Source organism: Phyllobates terribilis, unplaced genomic scaffold (assembly GCF_046119375.1).
Source record: "Phyllobates terribilis strain yellow unplaced genomic scaffold, ASM4611937v1 Scaffold_1__5_contigs__length_1240528914, whole genome shotgun sequence".
Lineage (NCBI taxonomy): Eukaryota > Metazoa > Chordata > Amphibia > Anura > Dendrobatidae > Phyllobates > Phyllobates terribilis.
The window spans coordinates 813,216,040-813,240,802 of record NW_027362761.1 but is presented as its reverse complement, the minus strand read 5'-3'; the positions used below and the strand labels follow the sequence as shown (position 1 = coordinate 813,240,802).

At 44.4% G+C, this 24,763-nt stretch overlaps 1 protein-coding gene across 2 annotated transcripts in view; it reads right to left on the bottom strand.

Annotated features, from left to right (window-relative positions):
- Positions 1 to 24,763, bottom strand: part of LOC141152682 (17-beta-hydroxysteroid dehydrogenase 13-like) — a 67,312-nt gene that overhangs the window by 15,463 nt on the left and 27,086 nt on the right. For both annotated transcript variants that reach the window (XR_012247136.1, XM_073637246.1), the window contains exons 3-5: positions 14,048 to 14,179; positions 12,871 to 12,977; positions 11,599 to 11,736 (exon numbers count right to left, since the gene is read on the bottom strand). Coding sequence is in view for 1 of the 2 variants with exons in the window: in XM_073637246.1 (XP_073493347.1) it covers positions 11,599 to 11,736; positions 12,871 to 12,977; positions 14,048 to 14,179 (377 nt within the window). In the remaining variant the exon portion in view is untranslated. The remainder of the gene's footprint in view (positions 1 to 11,598; positions 11,737 to 12,870; positions 12,978 to 14,047; positions 14,180 to 24,763) is intronic.

Below are 24,763 nucleotides of genomic sequence, written 5' to 3'. Positions count from 1 at the left end.
ATTCAAGACTGACCATTCATTCTCAAAATTCTCAATTAATGGGTAAAAATTGTATTCGGTTAAGACAGATATTTACACTGCTGATATAAGAGATGGCAGTTGCTATTAAAAGGAATCTGTCAGCAGGTTTTTGCTTTGTAGTCTGAGAGCACCATGATGTAAAACATACATGTCAAACTTTGGCCTGTGGGCCAAATCTGGGTCGCAGGGTGGTTTTATTTGGCCCACGACACCAGAACCCCCACCCCTATGTAGGGCCATTATTCTGTATGGAGGACTATATGGAGCCCATTATTCTGTATGAAGAACTATGTGGGGCCCATTATACTGTATGAAGGACTATGTGGGACCCATTATACTGTATGGAGCACTATGTGGGGCCCATTATTCTGTATGAAGGACTATGTGGGGCCCATTATTCTGTATGGAGGACCATGTGGGGCCCATTATTGTGTATGGAGGACCATGTGGGGCCCATTTGTCACGCTGTCTCGGCGTTCAGGAGGTCAGGAGCCTATGCTGACCCTACACTGAGGCCCTGCCTAATCCCTCTACCTGGAGGTACTGCTGATGGTACAGAGGTCCAGGCCGCCAGCGTAAACCTACCTCCTGAGAATCCCTGAACCTCAGTAATCTAGTCCTGAGAAGGACCCCGATCACAACAATTGGGGACAGGTCCGTATATGCAAAACACAGTACAAGACGAACGAGACAGTACAAGGGGCAAACCAAAAACCACCTCGCATACAAAAACTTACACCACTACAACGGAGGGAACACCAATGGGTAAGGGGATAAAGAATAAAGCGAGGAAGGGAAAAAACCACACCGAGTACACTTCGCTCCTAACTCCACAATACCACGTATCGCTCTGATAGTCTGCATGAGAAGCTTTCACCGACAACTACCCTATCAGAACGGCAGGTATTTTAAGGAGTCCCAATACTGCAGAATTAACTGCAGCTGGGCGTGGCTGGGCCTCGTCTAGCACAGAGAGAGAGAATTAACTCCCTCCCTGCCGAAAAACACCAAGCACCAAAAACTCAGCTGCGAGAAGTTAGGCTGTGTAATCGCGACGATCTTCGTGGCGACACACCCGTGATAGTACCCCCCCTTCTACGAGGGGCCTCCGGACCCTCAGGGCCAGGTTTATCCGGGTGAGTCGTGTGGAAGGCCTGAATTAATCGGTCTGCGTTAATATCCGACGCAGGAACCCACATCCTCTCCTCAGGACCATACCCCTTCCAATGAACCAGGTACTGAAGGGACCGGCGATTAAAACGTGAATCGATGACTTTCGATACCTGAAACTCCAAGTTACCATTAACCACCACAGGAGGAGGAGGTAAAGGTGACGGTATCACCGGCGCCACATACCTTTTAAGCAAAGATCTGTGGAACACGTTGTGAATTTTAAAAGTAGAGGGGAGGTCAAGACGAAATGCCACCGGATTAATTATAGAGCAGATCCTATACGGCCCGATGAACCTGGGACCCAGTTTCCAGGAGGGAACCTTAAGTTTTATATTCTTGGTAGACAACCATACCCGATCGTTCACACTTAGGTCCGGACCAGACACTCTCTTCCTATCAGCCATACGTTTGTATCGGTTCCCCATAGTACTTAGATTATAGAGCACCCCTTTCCATATCGAAGCGAGTGATGACGAAAATCGTTCCTCCTCAGGAACCCCCGAAGAGCCCCCCCTATTGAAAGTACAAAACTGGGGGTGAAAACCATATGCCGCAAAAAACGGGGACTTACCAGTGGACTCACTCCGCCTATTATTAAGAGCAAACTCCGCCAGAGGTAAGAAAGAAGCCCAGTCCTCCTGGTTCTCTGACACAAAACACCGGAGATATGTCTCCAAACTCTGCTTCAGACGTTCCGTCTGACCATTGGTCTGAGGATGAAAAGCCGAAGAAAACGATAAATGCATCCCCCGCCGTGTACAAAATGCCCTCCAGAATTTGGACACAAACTGAGACCCCCGATTTGACACCACATCAGAGGGTACACTGTGAAGCCTTACAATCTCCCCAATGAACACCTGCGCAAGAGTTTTAGCATTAGGAAGAGCAGGAAGAGCGATAAAATGTGCCATCTTGCTGAATCTGTCCACTACAACGAGTATGACCGTTTTACCCGAAGATGGCGGGAGATCCGTAATAAAGTCCATAGACAGATGAGTCCAAGGACGCTCCGGGATCTTCAAAGGTAAGAGAGCTCCAGACGGACGGGTACGTGGGGTCTTAGAGCGCGCACAAACCCCACAGGACGCAACAAAAGTTCCCACCTCCCTATGTAAATTAGGCCACCGACGCGAAAGGAGATCCACAGTTGCTTTACTCCCTGGGTGTCCTGCCAAAGCTGAGTTATGGTGTGCCTCGATCACCTTTTGTCGCAACTGATCTGGAACAAACAGTCTCCCAGGAGGTCCAACAGGGGCGTCCCCCTGAGCCTCCAATACTTCCTCCTCAAGCTCAGAGCATACTGGCGACACCACCACCCCCTCCTGAAGGATAGGAACCGGGTCATCCGTATTCCCGGCCCCAGGGAAACTACAAGATAAGGCATCCGCCTTTACATTTTTTGATCCAGGACGATATGTGACGACAAAATTAAACCTGGTAAAAAACAATGACCACCTAGCTTGTCTGGGATTCAGACGTTTTGCGGACTCCAGATATAGCAGGTTCTTGTGATCGGTGATGACGGTGACCGGATGGATAGCCCCCTCCAGAAAATGGCGCCACTCCTCAAAAGCTAACTTAATGGCCAAGAGTTCCCTATTGCCGACATCGTAATTCCTCTCAGCGGATGACAATTTTTTAGAGAAAAAAGCGCACGGACGCCATTTACCAGGAGACGAACCTTGTGATAATACTACCCCTACCTCAGAAGCGTCTACCTCTACAATGAATGGCTGTGACCCATCAGGTTGAATGAGTATGGGTGCCGAGGCAAAACATTTTTTCAAGGAGGAGAAAGCTTGAAAAGCGTTGTCAGACCACCTAGAAAAATCCGTCCCTTTTTTTGTCATGTCTGTGAGAGGTTTAACCATGGACGAGAAATTACGAATGAATTTCCGGTAATAATTAGCAAACCCCAGAAAACGTTGTAGTGCCTTAAGATTCTCTGGCAGATCCCACTCAAGAACTGCCCGCACTTTCCCAGGGTCCATACGAAAACCAGACGCTGACACCAGGAAGCCTAGAAACTGGAGTTCCTGAACGGCGAACACACACTTTTCCCACTTGGCGTACAGTTTATTATCCCGCAAGATCTGTAACACCTGCCTAACATGCTCCTGATGAGACACAAGATCAGGCGAGTAAATTAAGATGTCATCCAGATAAATAACAAGAAACTGACCCACCAGGCAGCGAAAAATGTCATTAACAAAGTGTTGGAACACCGCCGGGGCATTAGTCAGACCAAATGGCATGACAAGGTTCTCATAATGTCCCTCCGGAGTGTTAAAAGCCGTCTTCCACTCATCCCCCTCCTTCATCCTAATCAGATTGTACGCCAGCCTGAGATCCAATTTAGAGAACCATTTGGCGCCCACAATCTGATTGAAGAGATCGGGGATAAGTGGGAGCGGATACGGATCTCGGACCGTAATCCGATTAAGTTCACGGAAATCCAGCCAAGGGCGTAGGCCTCCATCTTTTTTCTTCACAAAGAAGAACCCCACGGCCACCGGGGAAGATGAAAGTCTAATATGCCCCTTAGCCAGACTTTCTGAAATATAATCCTTCATGGCCTGCCTCTCCGGACCAGACAAATTATACAACCTAGATTTAGGTAACTTGGCCCCAGGAAGCAGTTTTACCGAACAGTCATACACGCGATGAGGAGGTAGTTCCTGACACCCTCTTTCCGAGAACACATCCTCAAAGTCAGCCAGAAATGGGAGTAAGACCCTAGGAGCGACCGTACCGATGACCGTATTCATGCAGTTTTTTTTACAGAATTCACTCCATTGGCTTATCTCTCTAGATTGCCAATTAATAACCGGGTTATGCTTAGTTAACCAAGGAAGGCCCAACACAATAGGAGTGGGAAGACCCTCCAACACGTAACAAGACAACAGTTCTTTATGTATCGCCCCCACTTGAAGATTTATGTTATGCACCGCTTGCGAAAAACTTCCCTGACCGAGAGGCCTGGCGTCGATCGAGAATATGGGGATGGGTTTAGCCAACACACTCAATCGCATACCTTGAACCCGAGCAAACCGAGCGTCCACCAGATTAGCCCCGGCCCCACTATCCAGAAGAACAGATAACCTCTCAGTTCTCGTACCCACCACCACCTCCGCCGGTACAAGAAACTGAGACGAACCTAGGGACGAAATACCTACTCCCAGATTGCCGTCCACCACACAACCTGGGATCAATAGTTTTCCGACGACTCTTTGCTCTGCAAAGGACGGGAAGGACAGCCCCCAATAAAATGTCCCTTTCTCCCACAGAAGAAACACCTTCCTGTCTTGTGGCGCACCGCCGGTCCCCTCCCCCAAAAGGATGTCCCTCCTAACTGCATAGGCTCCTCTGGACTGACCAGGGGAACCTCCATATAAGGGACCCTTGTAGAAGGTGGAGTCATCACAGGGGGTGGAGTTATCCCGCACCTCTCCCGAAGCCGTCTGTCAATGCGAATAGCAAGGGCCATAGCGGCTTCCAGCGACGCGGGAGAGTCATACTGTGCCAACATATCCTTTAATTTGTCAGATAAACCTTGACAAAACTGGCTCCGAAGAGCCGGGTCATTCCACTGGGTGTCCGTGGCCCACCTACGGAATTCTGAACAGAATTCCTCCGCTGGACGATCTCCCTGCTGGATCCTACGTAACTTAGATTCAGCAAGGGAGATCCGATCCGGGTCATCATATACAAGACCCAGAGCAGAGAAAAACCCATCCACTGACCGGAGAGCCGGAGAGCCCGGGGGAAGAGAGAACGCCCAAGATTGGGGGTCCCCTTGAAGGAGCGAGATAACTATTCCCACCCTTTGTTCTTCACTCCCCGATGACCGAGGCCGCAGCCGAAAGTACAACTTACATGCCTCCCGGAAAACAAAAAACTTGTCCCGCCCCCCCGTGAACCTGTCAGGGAGAGCTACTTTGGGTTCTGATCTGGCTTGCTCCAGGGGATACAGAACCTTGGACTTAACGTCCGCCAGCTCCAAGGACAAACTCTGCAACTGCCGAGCTATATTGGCTACAGGATCCATGGTGGCTGGAGAGAATCTTTTAGTGGGTCGGTGAAAATGTCACGCTGTCTCGGCGTTCAGGAGGTCAGGAGCCTATGCTGACCCTACACTGAGGCCCTGCCTAATCCCTCTACCTGGAGGTACTGTTGATGGTACAGAAGTCCAGGCTGCCAGCGTAAACCTACCTCCTGAGAATCCCTGAACCTCAGTAGTCTAGTCCTGAGAAGGACCCCGATCACAACAATTGGGGACAGGTCCGTATATGCAAAACACAGTACAAGACGAACGAGACAGTACAAGGGGCAAACCAAAAACCACCTCGCATACAAAAACTTACCACCACTACAACGGAGGGAACACCAACGGGTAAGGGGATAAAGAATAAAGCGAGGAAGGGAAAAAAACACACCGAGTACACTTCGCTCCTAACTCCACAATACCACGTATCGCTCTGATAGTCTGCATGAGAAGCTTTCACCGACAACTACCCTATCAGAACGGCAGGTATTTTAAGGAGTCCCAATACTGCAGAATTAACTGCAGCTGGGCGAGGCTGGGCCTCGTCTAGCACAGAGAGAGAGAATTAACTCCCTCCCTGCCGAAAAACACCAAGCACCAAAAACGCAGCTGCGAGAAGTCAGGCTGTGTAATCACGACGATCTTCATGGCGACACACCCGTGACACCATTATTCTGTGTGAAGGACTATGTGGGGCCCATTATTCTGTATGGAGGACTATGTGGGGCCCATTATTCTGTATGGAGGTCTATGTGGGGCCCATTATTCTGTATGGAGGACTATGTGGGGCCCATTATTCTGTATGAAGGACTGTGTGGGGCCCATAATACTGTATGGAGGACTATGTGGGGCCCATTATTCTGTATGAAAGACTATGTGGGGTCCATTATTCTGTATGGAGGACTATGTGGGGCCCATTATTCTGTATGAAGGACTATGTGGAGCCCATAATACTGTATGGAGGACTATGTGGGGCCCATTATTCTGTATGAAAGACTATGTGGGGTCCATTATTCTGTATGAAGGACTATGTGGGGCTATTATTCTGCATGGAGAACTATGTGGTGCCCATTATTTTGTAGTATGGAGGACTATGTGGGGCTCATTACACTGTATGGAGGACTTTGTGGGGCCCATTATACTATATATTGGTTGGCACTCAACTTTGTCCAAGTTTTTCATTTTGACCCTCTGTGTGTTTGAGTTTGACATCCCTGAATGTTAGAGGCAGAGACCATGATCCCATCGATGTGTCACTTACTGGGCTGTGTTTTGCTGTTTCAATATAATCAGTGTTTTATCAGCAGGAAATTATCACTACGGGACAAGCTGCTCTTGTGCATCCTAATCCAACCTCGCTCCCACCACTGATTAGCAGCTTTTGTCAATATACAATGTACACAGAAAGCTGCCAATCAGTGGTGTAGGTGGGGTTTACAGAGAGTTATACCTCTCCCCCTCTTGTCTATATAGTATCTGACCAGCAGCAATCGTCATCTCCTATCTCACTAATGCAACAATCAGTCTTCACTGAATATAGATTCTGCTCCAGAATTGAGAACTTTGAAAGTGAAAGCTCAGTCCAGAAGGAGAAAGAAGCAGGTTTCTTGGATAAGATATATTACAAAGTAGCTTATTTTCATTAAAACTATTAATTTATGAAATAAAAATCAAAATGGCAGTTACTCTTTAACTATACTTTTATAACCTTCCTGCTATTCTGTGTTCATATTGTTGCTAGTTTCTAAAGCTGCTGAGTCTAAAGCTGGCCATACACATTACATGGCTGTGTCATGGGTGTGTCAAAAGTGACAGACAGTCGCCCTGCAGTTGGTTGCAGGAGATCTCTAAATTTGGCATTACAGACATCTTCTTAGAGGCTTTCTCTAGAACCCAGCAGCTACCTTCCTCTAGCTAATTAACACCCAGCCTGGGTGTATAAATACCTGCTGTGTTTCAGAGGGAGGTGCAAGCGATATTCATTACTACTTGTGAAGGCTTTAGCTAGAGCAGGACTTTGTCCTCTCTGGAGCTTGAGGACGTATGCGCAGTTGTCTGGACTCGTCTAGAGCTAAGCAATTTCCCCCTGTTTGTTTACTCTTGTTGTCTGTGGTGTTTGGTGGGGATTGACTAGTGCTCACACATTCCTTCCCTAGCCTTAGCTATACGCCGGGGAAAGACAGGGCGGGGCATGCGTGCGGCGGTTGGCGCGGGGCCAGTACGGGGATGTTGGAGGAGACAGGGTCGGGCTGGATCGACCTGGAAGGTCTCCGCTTCGCCCTTTTCCCTGAACTCTGGGCTCCCTTTCCCTCTTCCCTTTGTGTTGCACTGGGTCTTTCCCACACCTTGCGTGACATTATCGCCGGCCGAGCACATTTTGAAAAGGAAAAAAAAAACTGACACTTTGTTTTTTTCCCCTCTCTGTGTGTTTTTTGGGCATGGACTTTTTTTTTCCTTTCTCCCTTGGTATGGGTACTGTTCCAGAGCTCGCAGAGCAGTTCTGCTGTCTGTCCCTGGAGGTGAATGACCTCCACTGGTTCAACAGCAACATCAGCGGCTACAGGTCGCTAATGTGGGTGTCTCTGCAGGTAGGCCTGCCCAGCCTGAACCCAAGGTTGCCCTCCTGGACAGATTTTCAGGAGGTAGGGACAAGTTTTTTGTATTCAAAGAGGCCTGCAAACAGTATTTTAAACTTTGTCCTTACTCCTCGGGAAATGAGGAGCAACGGGTTGGTATTGTGAGCTCTCTACTGCAGGGAGATCCTCAGTCGTGGGCGTTTTCTTTACCGCAGGACTCGGTTTGTCTCCAGTCTGTGGAGGGGTTTTTCAGGGCTCTGCCCCTCATCTATGATGACCCTGACCAAGTCGCCTTGGCTGAGTCTAGGCTATGTCGCCTTCAGCAAGGGAATCAGTCAGTGGAGACGTACAGTTCGGAATTCCGTACATGGGCAACGGATTCCAAATAGAATGACTCAGCCCTTAGAAGTCAATTTTGTGAGGGGCTTACTGAAAGGTTGAAAAGATGCCTTGGCAGTATATGAAACCCTTTAGTACTTGGAGGCTGCCATGTCGTTGGCCATACGTCTTGATGGACATCTTTGGGATAGACGGGTGAGACCACCTTCTCCAAGAGCCTTCTTGTCAGGGTTGTGTACCTCTGCCGGGGGAGTGGTCTGGGGTTGAGCCAGTACTGGGGGAAGTGGAGGAACCCATGCAGTTAGGGGGTGTCTCTACATCATACATCTCCCCGGAGATTCGCAGGAAAAAAGGCGTATGTTTTTTATGTGGGGAAAAAGGGACATTTTGTCCTGCAATTCCTAAACAAAAGGAGTCTCGATTAACTCTGGGGAGTCTGGCGTTGGATAAAAAAGGGGTGCATTTGTTACCAACCTGCAGTTCTCACTTTGTCCTGTCAGCAGAGGTGGTGCTAGAGAGCAAAACCGAGAAAATTTCTGTGTTTGTTGACAGTGGAGCCGGAGTCAACATGGTTGATGCTGAGTTTGTGAAAACTCATGGTCTTGCTTGCTGTGCTTTAGCTGAACTTATTTCCATCTTTGCCACTGACTCGGTGCCACTTGCACAGAAAGCATTTACTCAGATTGTACATAATGTAAAGCTGAGGGTGGGGTCAGTTCATTGTCAAATAGTCCCTTGGTTTGTTAAACATAATCCGTTGGTGGATTGGCAAGCAGGGGAGATTATTACTGAATGGGAAGATTACTGCCATGAGAACTGTTTAGATACTTCCCTTGCTACTGTCTCTACGGAAATATTACCTGCTTTTCTGTCTGGTTTTAAGGAGAAGGGGTGTCAGGATTGGCCTCCTCATCGTGCTTATGACTGTCCAATTAACCTGACCCCTGGAGCTAAACTACCGAAATCCAGACTTTATAATCTTTCTGGCCCTGAGAGACAAGCCATGAAGGATTTTATTGCAGAAAGTCTGGAGAAGCGACATATCAGACCCTCATCTTCGCCCGTAGCGGCAGGGTTCTTCTTTGTGACGAAAAAAGATGGCGGTCTACGTCCCTGTTTAGATTTCCGGGAATTAAATCAAATTACCATCCGTGATTCATACCCTCTTCCTCTGATTCCTGATTTGTTCAGCCAGGTTGTAGGAGCTAAGGTATTCTCCAAGTTGGATTTAAGGGGAGCCTACAACCTGGTTAGAATCAGAGAAGGGGACGAATGGAAAACAGTGTTCAATACCCCGGAAGGACATTTCGAGAGTCTGGTTATGCCTTTTGGTTTGACCAATGCACCTGCGGTATTCCAGCATTTCATAAATGATATTTTCCATCATTTGGTGTGGAGGTTTGTCGTGGTTTATCTGGAAGATATTTTGGTTTGCTCACCTGATTTTGAGACTCATCAGGGGCATGTTAAGCAGGTGCTCCAGATATTAAGGGATCTTTATGCCAAACTGGAAAAATGTGTTTTCACTGTTCATGAGGTGCAGGTTTTGGGGTACTTGTTGTCGTCTTCGGGTTTTCGGATGGATCTGGAGAATATCCGTGCAGTCCTTGACTGGGAACGTCTCGAGAACCTGAAGGCTCTACAACGTTTTCTGGACTTTACTAATTTTTACTGGAAATTCATCCAAAATTACTCTGTTATTGAGAAACCCCTTACTGACATGTCTAAGAAGTGGTCTGATTTTTCCAAATGGTCGGATGCTTCCCTCCAGGCTTTTTATCTTCCTTAAAGAATCATTTTGCCACTGCACCTATACTCAGTCAATCTGAAGTTACCCAACCCTTTATTGTGGAGGTTGATGCATCGGATGTCTGGGTCGGGGCTGTGTTGTCTCAGGGTCCGTCCCTTGGTAAATTGCGTCCATGCGCCTTCTTTTCTAAAAAATTGTCTTCGGCTGAGAGAAATTATTACGTGGGTAATAGGGAACTTTTGGCGATCAAGTTGGTGTTTGAAGAATGGCGACATTTTTTGGAGGGGGCGGTCCATCCTGTTACTGTTATTATTGACCTAGCTATTTCCCCCTGTTTGTTTACCCTTGCTGTCTGTGGTGTTTGGTGGGGATCGAATAGTGCTCATCTCCTCCCTTCCCTAGCCTTAGCCATACGCCGGGGAAAGACAGGGCGGTGCACGCTTGCGGCGGTTGGTGGGGGGCCAGTACGGGGACTTGGGGGGAGACGGGGTGGGGCTGGATCGACCTGGTAGGTCTCCGCTTCTCCCCTTTCCCTGGAGTCTTGGCTCCCTTTCCCTCATCCCTTTGTGTTGCTCTGGGTCTTTCCCACACCTTGCGTGACAAGCTGTCGGCTGAACAATGTTATGTTCTGCAACTTAGAACTAAGGAATAGGAGGGAAAAGCTGTCCCGGCACTGAGACTCAGCTTAAACCCTACGCTAGGGTGGGTGCCATATTCCTTGTGAATAGCCCCACCGACACTCCTGCACTGAACTCAAACGAAGACCTGAAGGAAAGGTCTGCACCAACTAACACTCCATCTGGTAAATGGTTTGTGCCTAGAGCCTTGAGGAGAGCGTTGTTTGTTGAATGTCATGAGTCTCAGTTGGCGGGTCACCCAGGGAATTCGGAAACTATGAAGTCTATCGGTCGGAGTTTCTGGTGGCCAGAGTGGCAATGGGAAGTCATCAAGTAGGTGCATCAGTGTTGTTTCGCTTGTGCTCTGGCTAAGTTGCCTTGTTAGTTTTTTGTGCTTAGGACAATTGATATCCTGGGACTTTTTGTTCCACCAGTTTTGTTTCCTTTTATCTTCGTTTCTGCAACTTACTTTTCTTTGAGGAGGTCTCCTGTTTTTGCTCCCAGTTCTTAGATCTTTTAGGGACACCCCTTCCCTTTCCTTCAGGTCTTCGTTTGAGTTCAGTGCAGGAGTGTCGGTGGGGCTATTCACAAGGAATAGGGCACCCACCCCAGCATAGGGTTTAAGCTGAGTCTCAGTGCAGGGACAGCTTTTCCCTCCTATTCCTTAGTTCTAAGTTGCAGAACATAACAAACAATGCTTTAGCCGACAGCCATCTCAGACGACTCCCCCATACACAGGAGCACTCCTGTGTTCTATATGAGGAAGCCACTCACTGACACATCGGCCGGAGGCTTATATCAGGCAGAACAATGCAAATGGCAATCTGAAATCGGACATGTCAACATCTCCCCTGGCCATCAGTTGGCCGGTGCCCCAATACACATTCAGCCAACATTAATCTCATGTGTATGAGGGTCTTTATTATGCCACTTGAGTCATGTATCAAGCTATGCAGCTATTCATCACTTGAGCCACGTGGCATTTGTGGATCTTATACACTTCTGTTGTCTTTTGTCATACGCACTGTAACATAATAATAATTGTGCATGTTGATAAGTAAACATTCAGGCTTTTACCTTGAACCTGGATTTTTAACAAAGCCAGTATCCACAAAAGCAGGACACAGACATGATGTTTTTATTCCTGACATCTGCAGTGCTGCAAGCTCAGCGGTCAGTGCTTTATGGTATCCGATTGCAGCAAACTTGGTAGAGCTGAAACGGAATTATACATTTCACATTATTTATATTACTAAAGCTAAAACATATATATAGAGAGAGAGAGAAAGAGAGAGATAATAAAATGCAATATTTGTCAGTAGTGATCGCTAATGATAATGGGTTGGTTGACTGGAATTTAGTGCAGGTGTGTGCTTTTTCTTTGTGAAAATTATCTTAACAGGGTTGGCCACTACTAGGATAACCCCTCATTGATCTAAATGTTTGCCCCCTATAAAATAGAAAGCTTATACTCCCCTCCTGTGCCGGCTCCGTTCCAGCTTTGTCGGAACTCGCGATCCCTTCTCTCCCATGCGGTTGTTGTGACACGTGAGTCCTGCGCCCAATCAGCACTGGCGTCACTGTCTCCACATTCTGTCAACTTTAACATGAAAAGGAAGTCAGACCAGCTGCAGCTGATCTGTGACTTCCTCTTCATGTTCAATTTGTCCGAAGACGGGGACAGTGACGCCAGCGCTGATTGGGCGCCTGGCTCACATGTCACAACACCGCACGGGGGCCCCAGGACAGCTAGTGACAGCACTGCTGGAACGGCGCCGGCACGGAAATGAGCATAAGTGTTTTTATTTTATCGGGACCAAATGTGGGCTATGAGAAGGCATTGTCCAAGTAGTGGACAACTTCTTTAAAGGGATTTTCCAGAATTTTTCGCTGCAGAAACTTAGCTTTTGAGGACTTTTGAGAATTTGATGAGGATTTGGAGAGTTTCTGCTCACTTTCCGCTCATTATCTATTTTAAAAACTTCCAGAAAAACAATGTGTGCTCATAGTCTTAGAAAAAAAAGTGTTTTCTTTTCCAGAAACAGTGGCAGTCTTATCCCTAGGCTATAACAGGTATTGTGGTTCTAATTAAAGTGCCACTGTTTCTGGAATAAATTACTTTTCTTCTAACCTCTCCTGTCATGCATCCCCTTCCATACTACATTGATGTATAATCACATGCATTACATAGTTCTAATTAAAGAATTAACTTAGTAATTTTCATTACAACTGTGAAATGTACAAGTATGTTATGGTTCTTTGGTTTACCGTACTTTACAGTATCTTGTGGTTTGGTAGCATTGAAATACCAAATATCAATAATTGTGAGAATACATTATAAAATCATACCAATAGTCCACCATAAATGGAACCCCGAAAACTCCAGCTATTGATGCAATAGTCACAATGTGCCCATGATTGTTCTTCATCATTGATGGCAGGAATGCTCGTGTGGTCTAGAGTTACAAAAAGAGAGTACAGAGCAATAGCGAACACACGTCACTGCCAAGATTTGTCCTACAGATGTAAATACACTCTTGCTTGCTACTTGCCTAAGTGTGATAACAAGTACTCATTGGCACAATTCTCATGTACACAAATAGGCACTTCACAGTTGAGCATTGTGTGGTGTCAAGATTACATTCAGTAGTACCCTGATATGGTATTTGATCTTACATATACTTGATCTTTGCCAATTGACATTTTTTAAAGGTTCATTTACAATGCGGGATTCGCAGTGCTAAACATGCATCAACAAAGAACACGTTTGCCAGTCAATGGTTGATATATATCCTGTTTACACAGGCAGACCGCGCTTCAGATGCTCACTGAACGATCTGTAGTTGATTGAATCAGTGCGCATAGGCTGCCATTGGTCTCGGCAGCATAGGTCCTGTTTACATAGGACAATGTGCTGCCGAGAACGATGATCTTTTGTACAAATCAAATCCCTTGTCCATAGTGTAATAGGCTGCATGCTTTAGACTGCATGATTATCGTGAAACAAGTGTTCTTAGGAATGTTCTTTATCGATAATAATGCAGTATAAATGGCTCTTATGCAGAATCGGACTGGTTCTCAGGGGAACAGGTGAATCTCCTGGTGGGCTCCTGTGCAGAAGTAGACATCCCCTCTATTTGAGTAGTAGTTGATACAGTATACTTGATTCAATCTGTACAGACAAAGGCAGCGTCTTACATTAATATAAAAAATGTCCTAGTTTATTATTATATAGAAGCATATGTAAATTTGTTACTAAGGGTAATTTAATATTTGCATTTGGGGGAACTGTGGTCCCCAAGAATCAATGTTACTGGTGGGCCCCTGACAAACTAGTCCTGCTCCTATAACTTTTCCGCAAATTAATGGAAATTGTCTCGTGCAGGCTAAGTTGCTGGTTGGGCTGTGATCTAAAACAGTCTAAAATGTAAATACTGTGCTCTCTTGAATGATCTAACTATATATAATATATAAGACACTTAAAAATGCCTTAGTCCAGTTCTAAACAATTACCAGTAATACTTACCCAAAAGTGAGCAATCACATTCACTTCAAATATTTTCTGGATCTGACTATCCTCTAGAGACAGAAGGTCCGCACAGAACACAACGCCAGCATTATTTACGAGGATATTAACATCTCCCACTTCTTGTTTTACCTGGAAGAGGCAATAGGGGAATGTTTAGAAGAGTCGGACACAAAGCAGATTTCCAGTCTTGATTTTTGCAATGGAAAATCAGTTGCATATTCCAATACAAGCATTGTGAAGAAAATAATTTAACAAAATGTAATTTATATGCTGAGAAAATTTGCAGTGGAAACTGACTAGTGCTGCAAATTTAACATTCGCAGCATATCAGTTTATGCTGAGTAATGACTGAATGACGGAGTTTTTTGTGAGTTTTTGATGATGCGTATTTTCGAAAAAATTAAAGTATCCTATCTTACTTAATGAGTGCACAAAGGCTGCAGAAAATATACAAAAACTCACCAAAAGCTCATAGTGAGAAGTAGCCTTAAGGCCCAAAGACACATTATATACAGTATGTCACAAAAGTGAGTACACCCCTCACATTTTTGTAATTATTTTATTGTATCTTTTCATGGGACAACACTGAAGATATGACATTTTGATACAATGTAAAGTAGTCAGTGTACAGCTAGTATAACAGTGTACATTTGGTGTTCCCGCTAAATAACTCAGCACAAAGCCATTATTCTCTAAACCGCTGGCAGCAAAAGTGAGTATACCCCTAAGTGAAAATGGCCAAATTGTGCCCAAAGTGTCAATATTTTGTGTGGCCACCATTATTTTCAAGCACTGCCTTAACTGTCATGGGCATGGAGTTCACTAGAGCTTCAAAGGTTGCTACTGGACTCCTCTACCAGTTCTCCATGACTACATCACGGAGTTGGTAGATGTTAAGAGACCTTGCACTCCTCCACCTTCTGTTTGAGGATGCTCAATGGGGTTTAGGTCTGGAACATGCTTGGACAGTCCAGAACCTTTACCCTCATTTTCTTTAGCAAGGCAGTGGTAGTCTTGGAGGTGTGTTTGGGGTCGTTATCATATTGGAATACTGCCCTACAGAGCAGTTTTCAAAGGGAGTGGATCAGCCTTTGTTTCAGTATGTCACAGTACATGTTGCCATTCATGGTTACCTCAATGAACTGTAGCTCCCCACAGCAAACAGCACTCATGCAGCCCCAAACCATGACACTCCCACCACATGCTTGACTGTAGACAAGGCACACATATCTTTGTACTCCCCACCTGGCTGCCACCATACAAGCTTGACACCTTCTGAACCAAATAAGCTTATCTTGATTTTATCAGCTCACAGGCCAAGGTTCTAGTACACCATGTCCTTAGTCTACTTGTCTTCAAAAAAGTGTTTGCGGGATTTCTTGTGCATCATCTTTAGAAGAGGCTTCCTTCTGGGACGACAGCCGTGCAGAGCAATTTGATGCTGTGTGCGGCGTATGGTCTGAGCACTGCCCCACCAACCCTTTAACATCTGCAGCAATGCTGGCAACACTCATACGTTCTATTTTAAAAAGACAACCTCTAAATATGATGCGGAGCATGTGCACTCAACTTTGGTTGACCATGGTGGAAGCTATCTTGTTAAACCGCTGTATGGTTTGGCCACCGTTCTGCAGCTCAGTTTCAGGATTTCGGCAATCTACTAATAGCCTAAGCCATCTTTATGTAGAGTAACAATTCTTAATTTCAGATCCTCCGAGAGCACGTTGCCATGAAGTGCCATGTTGAACTCCAGTGACCAATATGAGAGAGTGTGAGAGGGATAACACTGAATTTAACACACCTGAGACCTTGTAACACTAATGAGTCACATAACACCGGGGAGGAAAATGGCTAATTGGGCACAATTTGGCCATTTTCACTTTGGGTGTACTCACTTATATTGCCTGCAGTTTAGACATTAATGACTGTGTGTTGTTATTTACAGGGCACACCAAATGTTCACTGTTGTACTAGCTGTACACTGACTACTTTACATTGTATCAAAGTGTCCTATCTTCAGTGTTGTCCCATGAAAAAATATAATGAAATATGTACTAAAATGTGAGGGGTGTACTCACTTTTGTGATATACTGTAAGAGTTGACTGAACCAACCAATTTCGATGGGACCAGCCAATTATCTGATGTGTGTGGGAGCCTCCCGACTGTCCTGCGACTGATCCTTACATGGGAGATAAGCCGCTGCCAGGCTTTCTCCTCTCCTCTCTCCCTCCCGATTAAAAACACATTTGATCTAATGATAAAACTGATTAAAAATGTAACCATTTTAATTGTTATTTCATAAATTAATAGTACACCTGAAAAAAACAACTTTTTAATATATCTTATCAGAGAAACTTGCTTCTTTTTCTGCCAGGATTGATCTTTTACTCTCAATACTTTAGTAAAATTTGTATTTAGTGAAGACAGATTTTCCCCATTACTGAGATAGTAGTAGATATCCGTTGGTGCTTTTTAACTTCTATGGAGAAGGGGAAGAGCTAGAGGCAGACAGATATTTTGCTACTCTAAGCTCAAGTTCTAATGAAACAACAGTTAAAGTTCTCCACAGAACTTGATAAGCACCAACTGTCATCATCCATTTCTAAACTGGGAACACCTGTGTTGATTGAAAACAGATTTTACCTGTGAATGGAGAATTTTGAGATTGAATGATGAATCCAGAAAGAATCAGTTTCTCTAATAAGATATATTACAACGTTTTTTGTTATTTTTAAGTGCATTATTGATTTGTTAAAAAAAAAACTAAAATGGTGGTTACTCATTAAGGCTGGGTCCACATGTAACTGTAGTGTGGCAAGCAGCCAATTACTAGGAGATAAACCTGCCCGCATTTCGGAGCAATTTTCTTTTTTCTTTTGCGATTCAGTTATTGATTGTGCAGTTACAAACAGGTGCTTGGATGCAATGGTGCAGAAGATGAAGACACAGTGATAACTTAACCAAAGACTGTTTAATAGCCTAACACAACTGTTAAGGTGATTAAGATGCAGAATTAAGAAGGATTGAAAAATTATTGTAATGCAGTGAAGTATTTTATAATGGAAATGTATACCCCTTTTTGGGGGTGAGAGTTGCTATAACAATCAAAACTATATCTAACAAGACAACAATAATAATAATGATGGCTATGTCTCTGTCCTGATATCCTGGTCTATAGTGCGTTAGTCAGTTTCGTACTCTTCACTGTCGTCGCTTAGTCAGTACGTCGGCAGTAACAATCTCAATACAGGCCGTAACAGGAGTCAGTGGTACTACTCAGTTAGGCCACAAGTCCTTTATTAACTATTTGCTTCAGTGATGCGTTTATGCCGGCCGCCTCCGTTTCCTGAAGCGTGGCCCCAAGTCCCCTCTGTAAGGTCATTTACACCGCAGTCGTCTTGAGTTCCTCTGATCGTCTCTCTCTCTCAGTTCCTCTGAACATCTCCCTCTCTCAGGTCTTCTTGATCCCTCTGGTCGGCTCTCTCTCTCTGTCGGATCCCTCTTCCTCAATTCCTCTGTTCAGCTCTCCCTCTCTCTCAATTCCTCTGATCGACTCCCTCTCTCGGGTCGTCTCGATTCTTCTGGTTGGCCCTCTCTCTCGGGTCCCTCTTCCTCACTCACATGATAGTGTCCCTCTCTTTTGTTTCCTCTCTGGCAACCTATGCCTATTTTGTGGTTCCTGTTTGTTCTCTTTTTGTTGCTGTCCCTACAAGCTCTGGCCACTAGATGGCGATGTTTGCTTATGTAGGCTTCACTGTACACTCCACTACAGAAGTCCTTAATCCTCTTACATTCATCCTATCCTTAATCTTGTCAGTCCTCAGGCTGGAAGGATCGCTTTGTCCCTAGATGCTCCTCGGCGGCGGTCCAAGCTTTGCTATTATCTGCCATTCTCATATCTCCTACATTATGTACTGTCAGATGAAGTTTTCCTCTGTGTACCCTGTGGGTGGGACACCAGCGATGGCACACTCCGTTCTGCAAAGCTCTTCTTGACTTGTATCTTTTGGAGCTCTCGGGGCTTCTGATACTCCTCCTGTAAGTTCAGTCATTGATCATAGAATCATAGAATCATAGAATGGTAGAGTTGGAAGGGACCTCCTGGGTCATCTGGTCCAACCCCCTGCTCAAAGCAGGATTCACTAGATCATCTCAGACAGATGTCTGTCCAGCCTCTGTTTGAAGACGTCCATTGAAGGGGAACTCACCACCTCTCGTGGCAGCCTGTTCCACTCATTAATCACCCTAACTGTCAAAAAGTTTTTTCTAATATCTAATCTGTGTCTCCTCCCATTTAGTTTCATCCCATTGCTTCTAGTCTTTCCTTGTGCAAATGAGAATAAAGATGATCCTTCTACAATGTGACAGCCCTTGACATATTTGTAGACAGCTATTAAGTCTCCTCTCAGTCTTCTTTTTTGCAAGCTAAACATTCCCAAATCCTGCAACCGTTCCTCATAGGACATGGTTTGCAGACCAGTCACCATTCTGGTCGCTCTTCTCTGAACTTGCTCCAGTTTGTCTATGTCTTTTTTAAAATGTGGTGCCCAAAACTGTACACAGTATTCCAGATGAGGTCTGATCAAAGAGGAGTAAAGACCGATAATGACTTCACGTGATCTAGACTGTATGCTTCTGTTAATACATCCCAGAATTGTATTTGCCTTTTTTGCTGCTGCACCACACTGTTGACTCATGTTCAGTCTATGATCTATTAGTATACCTAAGTCTTTTTCACATGTACTGTTGCTTAGCTCTATTCCTCCCATTCTGTATATGCTTTTTTCATTTTTATTGCCCAGATGTAGTACTTTGCATTTTTCCCTGTTAAAAACCATTCTGTTGGTTGCTGCCCACTGCTCCAGTTTATTTAGGTCTTTTTGAATCCTCTCTCTCTCTTCTCTAGTATTAGCTATCCCTCCTAGCTTTGTGTCATCAGCAAATTTAATCAGTTTACCCTCAATTCCTTCATCTAAATCATTGATAAAGATGTTGAACAATACAGGTCCCAGGACGGAGCCCTGTGGTACCCCACTTGAGACATTCATCCAGCTGGATGTGAAGCCATTTACAACCACCCTTTGAGTCCGATCACTAAGCCAGTTATGAATCCACCTAACAGTTGCCTGGTCCATTGCATACTTGGTCATTTTTTCAATAAGGATGGTGTGAGATACTTTGTCAAATGCTTTGCTGAAGTCAAGATATACTATATCTACAGCATTTCCCTGATCCACCCAGTCAGTGATTCTGTCATAGAAGGAAATTAAGTTAGTCTGACATGACTTGTTAGTTACAAACCCATGCTGACTCTGGTTAATCACTTCATTCTTATCCATGTACTTACATACATGTTGTTTAATAATTTGTTCAAAGATCTTTCCTGGTATAGAAGTCAGACTCACCGGCCTATAGTTCCCTGGGTCCACCTTCTTCCCCTTTTTGAAGATAGGAACAACATTTGCTCTTCTCCAGTCTTCTGGGACTTCTCCTGTTCTCCAAGAATTTTCAAAGATTATGGAGAGTGGTTCTAAAATTTCTTCTACGATCTCCTTCAGTACTCTGGGGTGTAATTCATCTAGACCTGGAGACTTGAACTCATTTATGTTAGCTAAATATTCCCTCACAATCTTTCTGTTTACAGATAACTTGGATTCCTCTATTCCTTTAAAAGGACAGTGAAGATCAGTTGATGTTACATTTTCTTTCTGAGAGAAAACAGATGCAAAATAGGAATTAAAAAGTTTGGCCTTCTCAACATCCTCTCTTACCATTTCTCCATTTTCATCCTGTAAAAATCCTATAGCGTCTTTGACTTTTCTTTTACTTTTGACATACCCCCAAAATCCTTTTTTATTGCTTTTGACATCTCTTGCAAGCCTTAATTCATTGTCAGCTTTAGCTAATCTGATACGTGCCCTGCAGGATCTGCAGACTGCATTATAATCTTCTTTAGATATGCCTCCCTCTTTCCATTTAATAAACATTTCTTTCTTTCTTTTTAGCATGTGTTTAAGTTCTGTGTTCATCCATCCTGGTTTCCTTAAATGCTTCCCATTCTTCCTACTTTTCGGGATTGTTAACGATTGTGCTTTGAGAATCTCATTTTTAAAAATTTCCCATCCTTCCTGGACATTTTTGTCCTTAAGGACATCCAGCCATTGGATTCCTCCTATTCTCTTTCTGAGTCTCTTAAAATCTGCCTTTCTAAAATCTAACCTTGAAGTTTGAGTCTTCACATGTCTTCCTCCTCTAGTTATCCAAAATTCTATAATAGCATGATCGCTGCCTCCTAGGGTCCCAGCCACCTTTACCTCCTTAACCATTTCCTCCCTGCTTATAAGGATTAGATCCAAAGTAGAAGATCCCCTTGTTTTCTCCCCTACCTTTTGGAAGATAAAGTTGTCAGCAAGAGAGGATAAGAATTTGCTTGACCTGTTAGTTTTACTTGAGAGAGATTCCCAACAAATGTCTGGATAGTTGAAATCTCCCATGACCACTACGTCATATTTTTTGGAGAACTTGGTCATTTGATACATAAAGAGTTCATCCATATCTTCAGCTTGCCCAGGTGGCCTGTAGTAAATGCCTACAATGGTGTCCTTTCCGTTGTTCTCTCCTTGTATTCTTACCCAAACAGTTTCCACAGAACTCCCAGTCTCTGAAGCTTCAATCTCTGTGCAGATATACGCTTTTCTAACATACAATGCAACACCTCCTCCTCGTTTATCAAGTCTGTTTCTTGCAAATAAGTTGTATCCTTTTAGCCTTTTATTCCAATCATGTGTATCGTCCCACCAAGTTTCAGTGATTCCAATGACATCATATTCCTTTTCCTGCATTAGTAGTTCCAATTCTCCTTGTTTGTTGCCCATGCTTTGTGCATTTGTATAAAAACATTTTAGTTTGTGATTGGTTTCTCTTCCTCCCATATTTTTATTATTTAAATTGTTTTGTCTTTGTTCTTCCTTTCCACTTCCAGTAGCAGAGATCTCAATAGTATTTGTCAGCTGTATGGCTTTTTCTGGCCTTTTGCTTCCCTTCCCACATTGTTCTAGTTTAAAGCTCTTCTGATGAGTGTAGCAAGGCGACTTCCAAATACATGTTTTCCAGTCTTCGTAAGGTGCACCCCATCTCTAGCAAGTAGTCCATCGTATAGGTAATTCATTCCGTGATCCAGAAATCCAAATCCTTGTTGACGGCACCATCGACGTAGCCAGTTGTTCACCTGTAGAATCTTATTCCACCTCATTGTTCCATGGCCATCCACTGGGAGGATGGATGAGAAGACCACCTGCGCTCCCAATTCTTTCACTTTCTTGCCTAAGTCTTCAAAGTCACTGCAGATGGTTTCCAGGTCCTTTCTTGCGGTGTCATTTGTCCCCACATGTATTAGCAGGAATGGGTAGTGATCTGTAGGTCTGAAGAGTCTTGATATCCTGTCAGACACATCTTTAATTTTTTGATCTATTGATCTATCCTCAGAGCTGGTTTGAGGTGGTAGTGTTACTTCTCTTGGTACTGCAAGTACTACCCACCCTTCATCTTCATGGTCCGCATACCTTCTTGGTGCAGAATTCCTCTGCTCTTTCTGGGTTCAGTCACTATCTCCCCTTCAGACACACAAGGATGGAGCATGTTGCAGTTTCGCGCTCTTCTTCTCCCTCAGGTCAAACCTCATACACTGGATTTTTGGGATGCACTCTCCTTGTCACCCGATAGGGAGTTGCCTCCCATCTGTAATCCAACTTGCCCCTAGGGTGCTTTTCTCGTACCAATATTCGATCCCCTGGTTGCAGTGGCGTCTCCTGCACTGGGGTCACATCAGGGTGGCTCATCTCCTGGAATCTCTGCCCAACCAGACGCCCCGAGGTCTGCAACCGATGTCGATGTTCTCTCACCACGGTGGAAGTATTCATTCTTGTACAGATCCTCTGGATCGAATTCAAGCTCGGTGATTTCATGGCCAAACAGCAGTGTGTAGGGGGTACTACCTGTTGCGGCGTGAACCCGATTATTGTACACCCACACCAGTTCTGATACAAATTCGGGCCATCTCATCTTCTGGTAATCTTCCAGCGTCTTCAGCATCTGTAGCAACGTTCTGTTGAAATGTTCACAGTCTTCATTTCCCTGTGGATGATAGGGCGTCATTCTGGTCTTCTCAATGCCGTACAGTCGGTGTTGTTCTTCCATGACTCCCCCTTGAAAGCACGCTCCCTGGTTGGAATAGATCCTCTTTGGACATCCGTATACCTGGATGAAGTCACGACAGATTGCTTGGGTCTCTGACTCGGCCGTCTGATCGTTGGTAGGGGTCACGACTGCGAACTTCATGAAGTTATCCGTCACCCCCAGACAGTTTCTCCTGGATTCACGGCTGAGCGGTTGCACCGCTCAGCCATGAAATTAAAATGAAGCAGAGTTGGAGCTCTTCCTGGGTAAATGGATTGTTGATGGACAGGTGAGGAATATAGTGTTTTATTATTTTTAATTTTACAGTAACAAATGGGAAAAAGAGGGTGCGGAGTGTTTATTTCAAATAAAGGACTCTGTCTTTTTCTTTATTACATTTGACTATGGGGTTAGTAATGGGGGTGTCTTATCGATGGCTCTCCATTATTACCCCTGGGCTTGGTGTCAGCTGCCCTAAAACAGCTGACATCAACCCCAACACTATTACCCCACTTGCCACCGCACCAGGGCAAGTGGGAAAAGCAAGGCTAAGCACCAGATTTGGCGCATTTTAGGGATGCGCCATTTCTGGGGCGACTGAGGGCTGATGTTCTTAGTCTGGATGGGGGCCAATATCCCTGGCCCCTTCCTAGGCAATTAGTATCAGCCCACAGCGGTCTGTTTAGCCTTGGCTGATTAGCACTTATTACTAGTAATTTTTTTCACAGATCCCTGTAAACTAACCACTAAAGGCTAAGCAAACAGCTGTAAGCTGTTATTAATAGCCTAGGAACCTTTTGGGATATTGACCCCTTTCCCAGATCAGCCCACAGCGGTCGGCTTTTCCTCTCCTAGTTATGAAAATTTTGCTGGACCCCACTCCATTTTTTAAGAAAAATATTTATTTAACCCCTTTTTGACGCAGGGCATAATAATATGTACCTGCGCCCTGGGCCTTAATGACCAGGTACGGATTATTACACCCTGCCGATCATGCCCGCACAGAGGCTGTGTAGACGCGATTGACACCGGGTGTCAGCTGATTCTAACAGCTGACACTCGGTACTATGTTGCAGGAGCAGTCCCGCACTGCTCCCGTTACATTAACCCCGGAATTGCTGTGAACTAAGTCGATCGCAGCATTTCCAGGGAAAGCAGTGGTAAGAGCGCCCCTCTTACCTTGGATCGGTGACCCCGTGCTGTGAGCACGGGGTCCCGATCGTTGCCATGATGACCCAATGTAGTCATGACGACATTCGGGTCATCAGGCATCAGGAAGTTAGGTAGATCGTGCTCGGTGCACGATCTATCTAACTTGTGTCTGCAGGGCTGGCAGCCTGCATAGCACAAGGATACTGCTGCATCCCTTTGCTATACAAGCGATCAGCCTGCAAAAAATTAAAGTCCCATAGTGGGAAAAAGTGTAAAAGTTAAAAAAAAAGTGTCAGAAGGTGAATTTTTTTTTTAAATTGTAAAAATATAAAAAAATGAAATAGTAATCCAAAAAAATAAAAATATGCTGTACACATAAAGAACTATTATACAAAAAAAAGTACACATATTTGATATCACCGCGTCTTGTATTACCTGACCTATAAAACTGTCCCACTAGTTAACCCCTTTAGTGAACACAGTAAAAAAATAAATAAAAAACGAAGCAAAAAACAATTCTTTATCAACATACCTCCAAACAAAAAATTGAAAAAAACACGATCAAAAAGACAAATGTAAATAAAAATGTTACCGCTGGAATCGTCATCTTGTCTTGCAAAACACAGCTCCATCAGTTGAAAAATAAAAAAGTTATAGCTCTCAGAATAAAGCGATGCAAAAAAATTTATTTTTTCTATAAAATAGTTTTTATTGTGTAATAAGTGCCAAAAAATAAAAAAAAACTATAGAAATGTAGTATCACTGTAAACATACTGACCTGAAGAATAATGCTGCCTCATCAATTTTGCCACAAAGTGGAACGGCATATAAAAAAAAACAATTCCTGAATTGTTGGTTTTTCTTTATTCTGCCTCCCAAAAATCGGAATAGAAAGCGATCAAAAAATGTAATTTGACCGAAAATGGTACCAATAAAAACGTCAACTTGTCCCTCAAAAAACAAGCCCTTACATGACTCTGCCAAAATATGGAAAAATGATTGCATAAACTAGTCTTTGCAAAAAATAAAGCATCTTTTAGTGTGTGACAGCTGCCAAACATAAAAACCCGATATGAATCTAGTATCGCTGTAATCGCACCAACCCAAAGAATAAAGTCGTATAATCACTTATACGGCACGAGGAACGGAGTAAAAAATAAACTCTAGGGTTAGGATTGTGCTAGGGTTAGGGTTGTGCTAGAGTTAGGGTTGTGCTAGGGTTGGGGTTGTGCTAGGGTTAGGGTTGTGCTAGGGTTAGAGTTGTATTAGAGTTGGGGTTGTATTAGGGTTGGGGTTAAGGTTGTGTTGGGATTGGGATTTTTTCAAAAGTAAAGAAAAAAAATTATGACGATATGGCGATTAGTGTTGAGTGCAAGTGCTCGCTA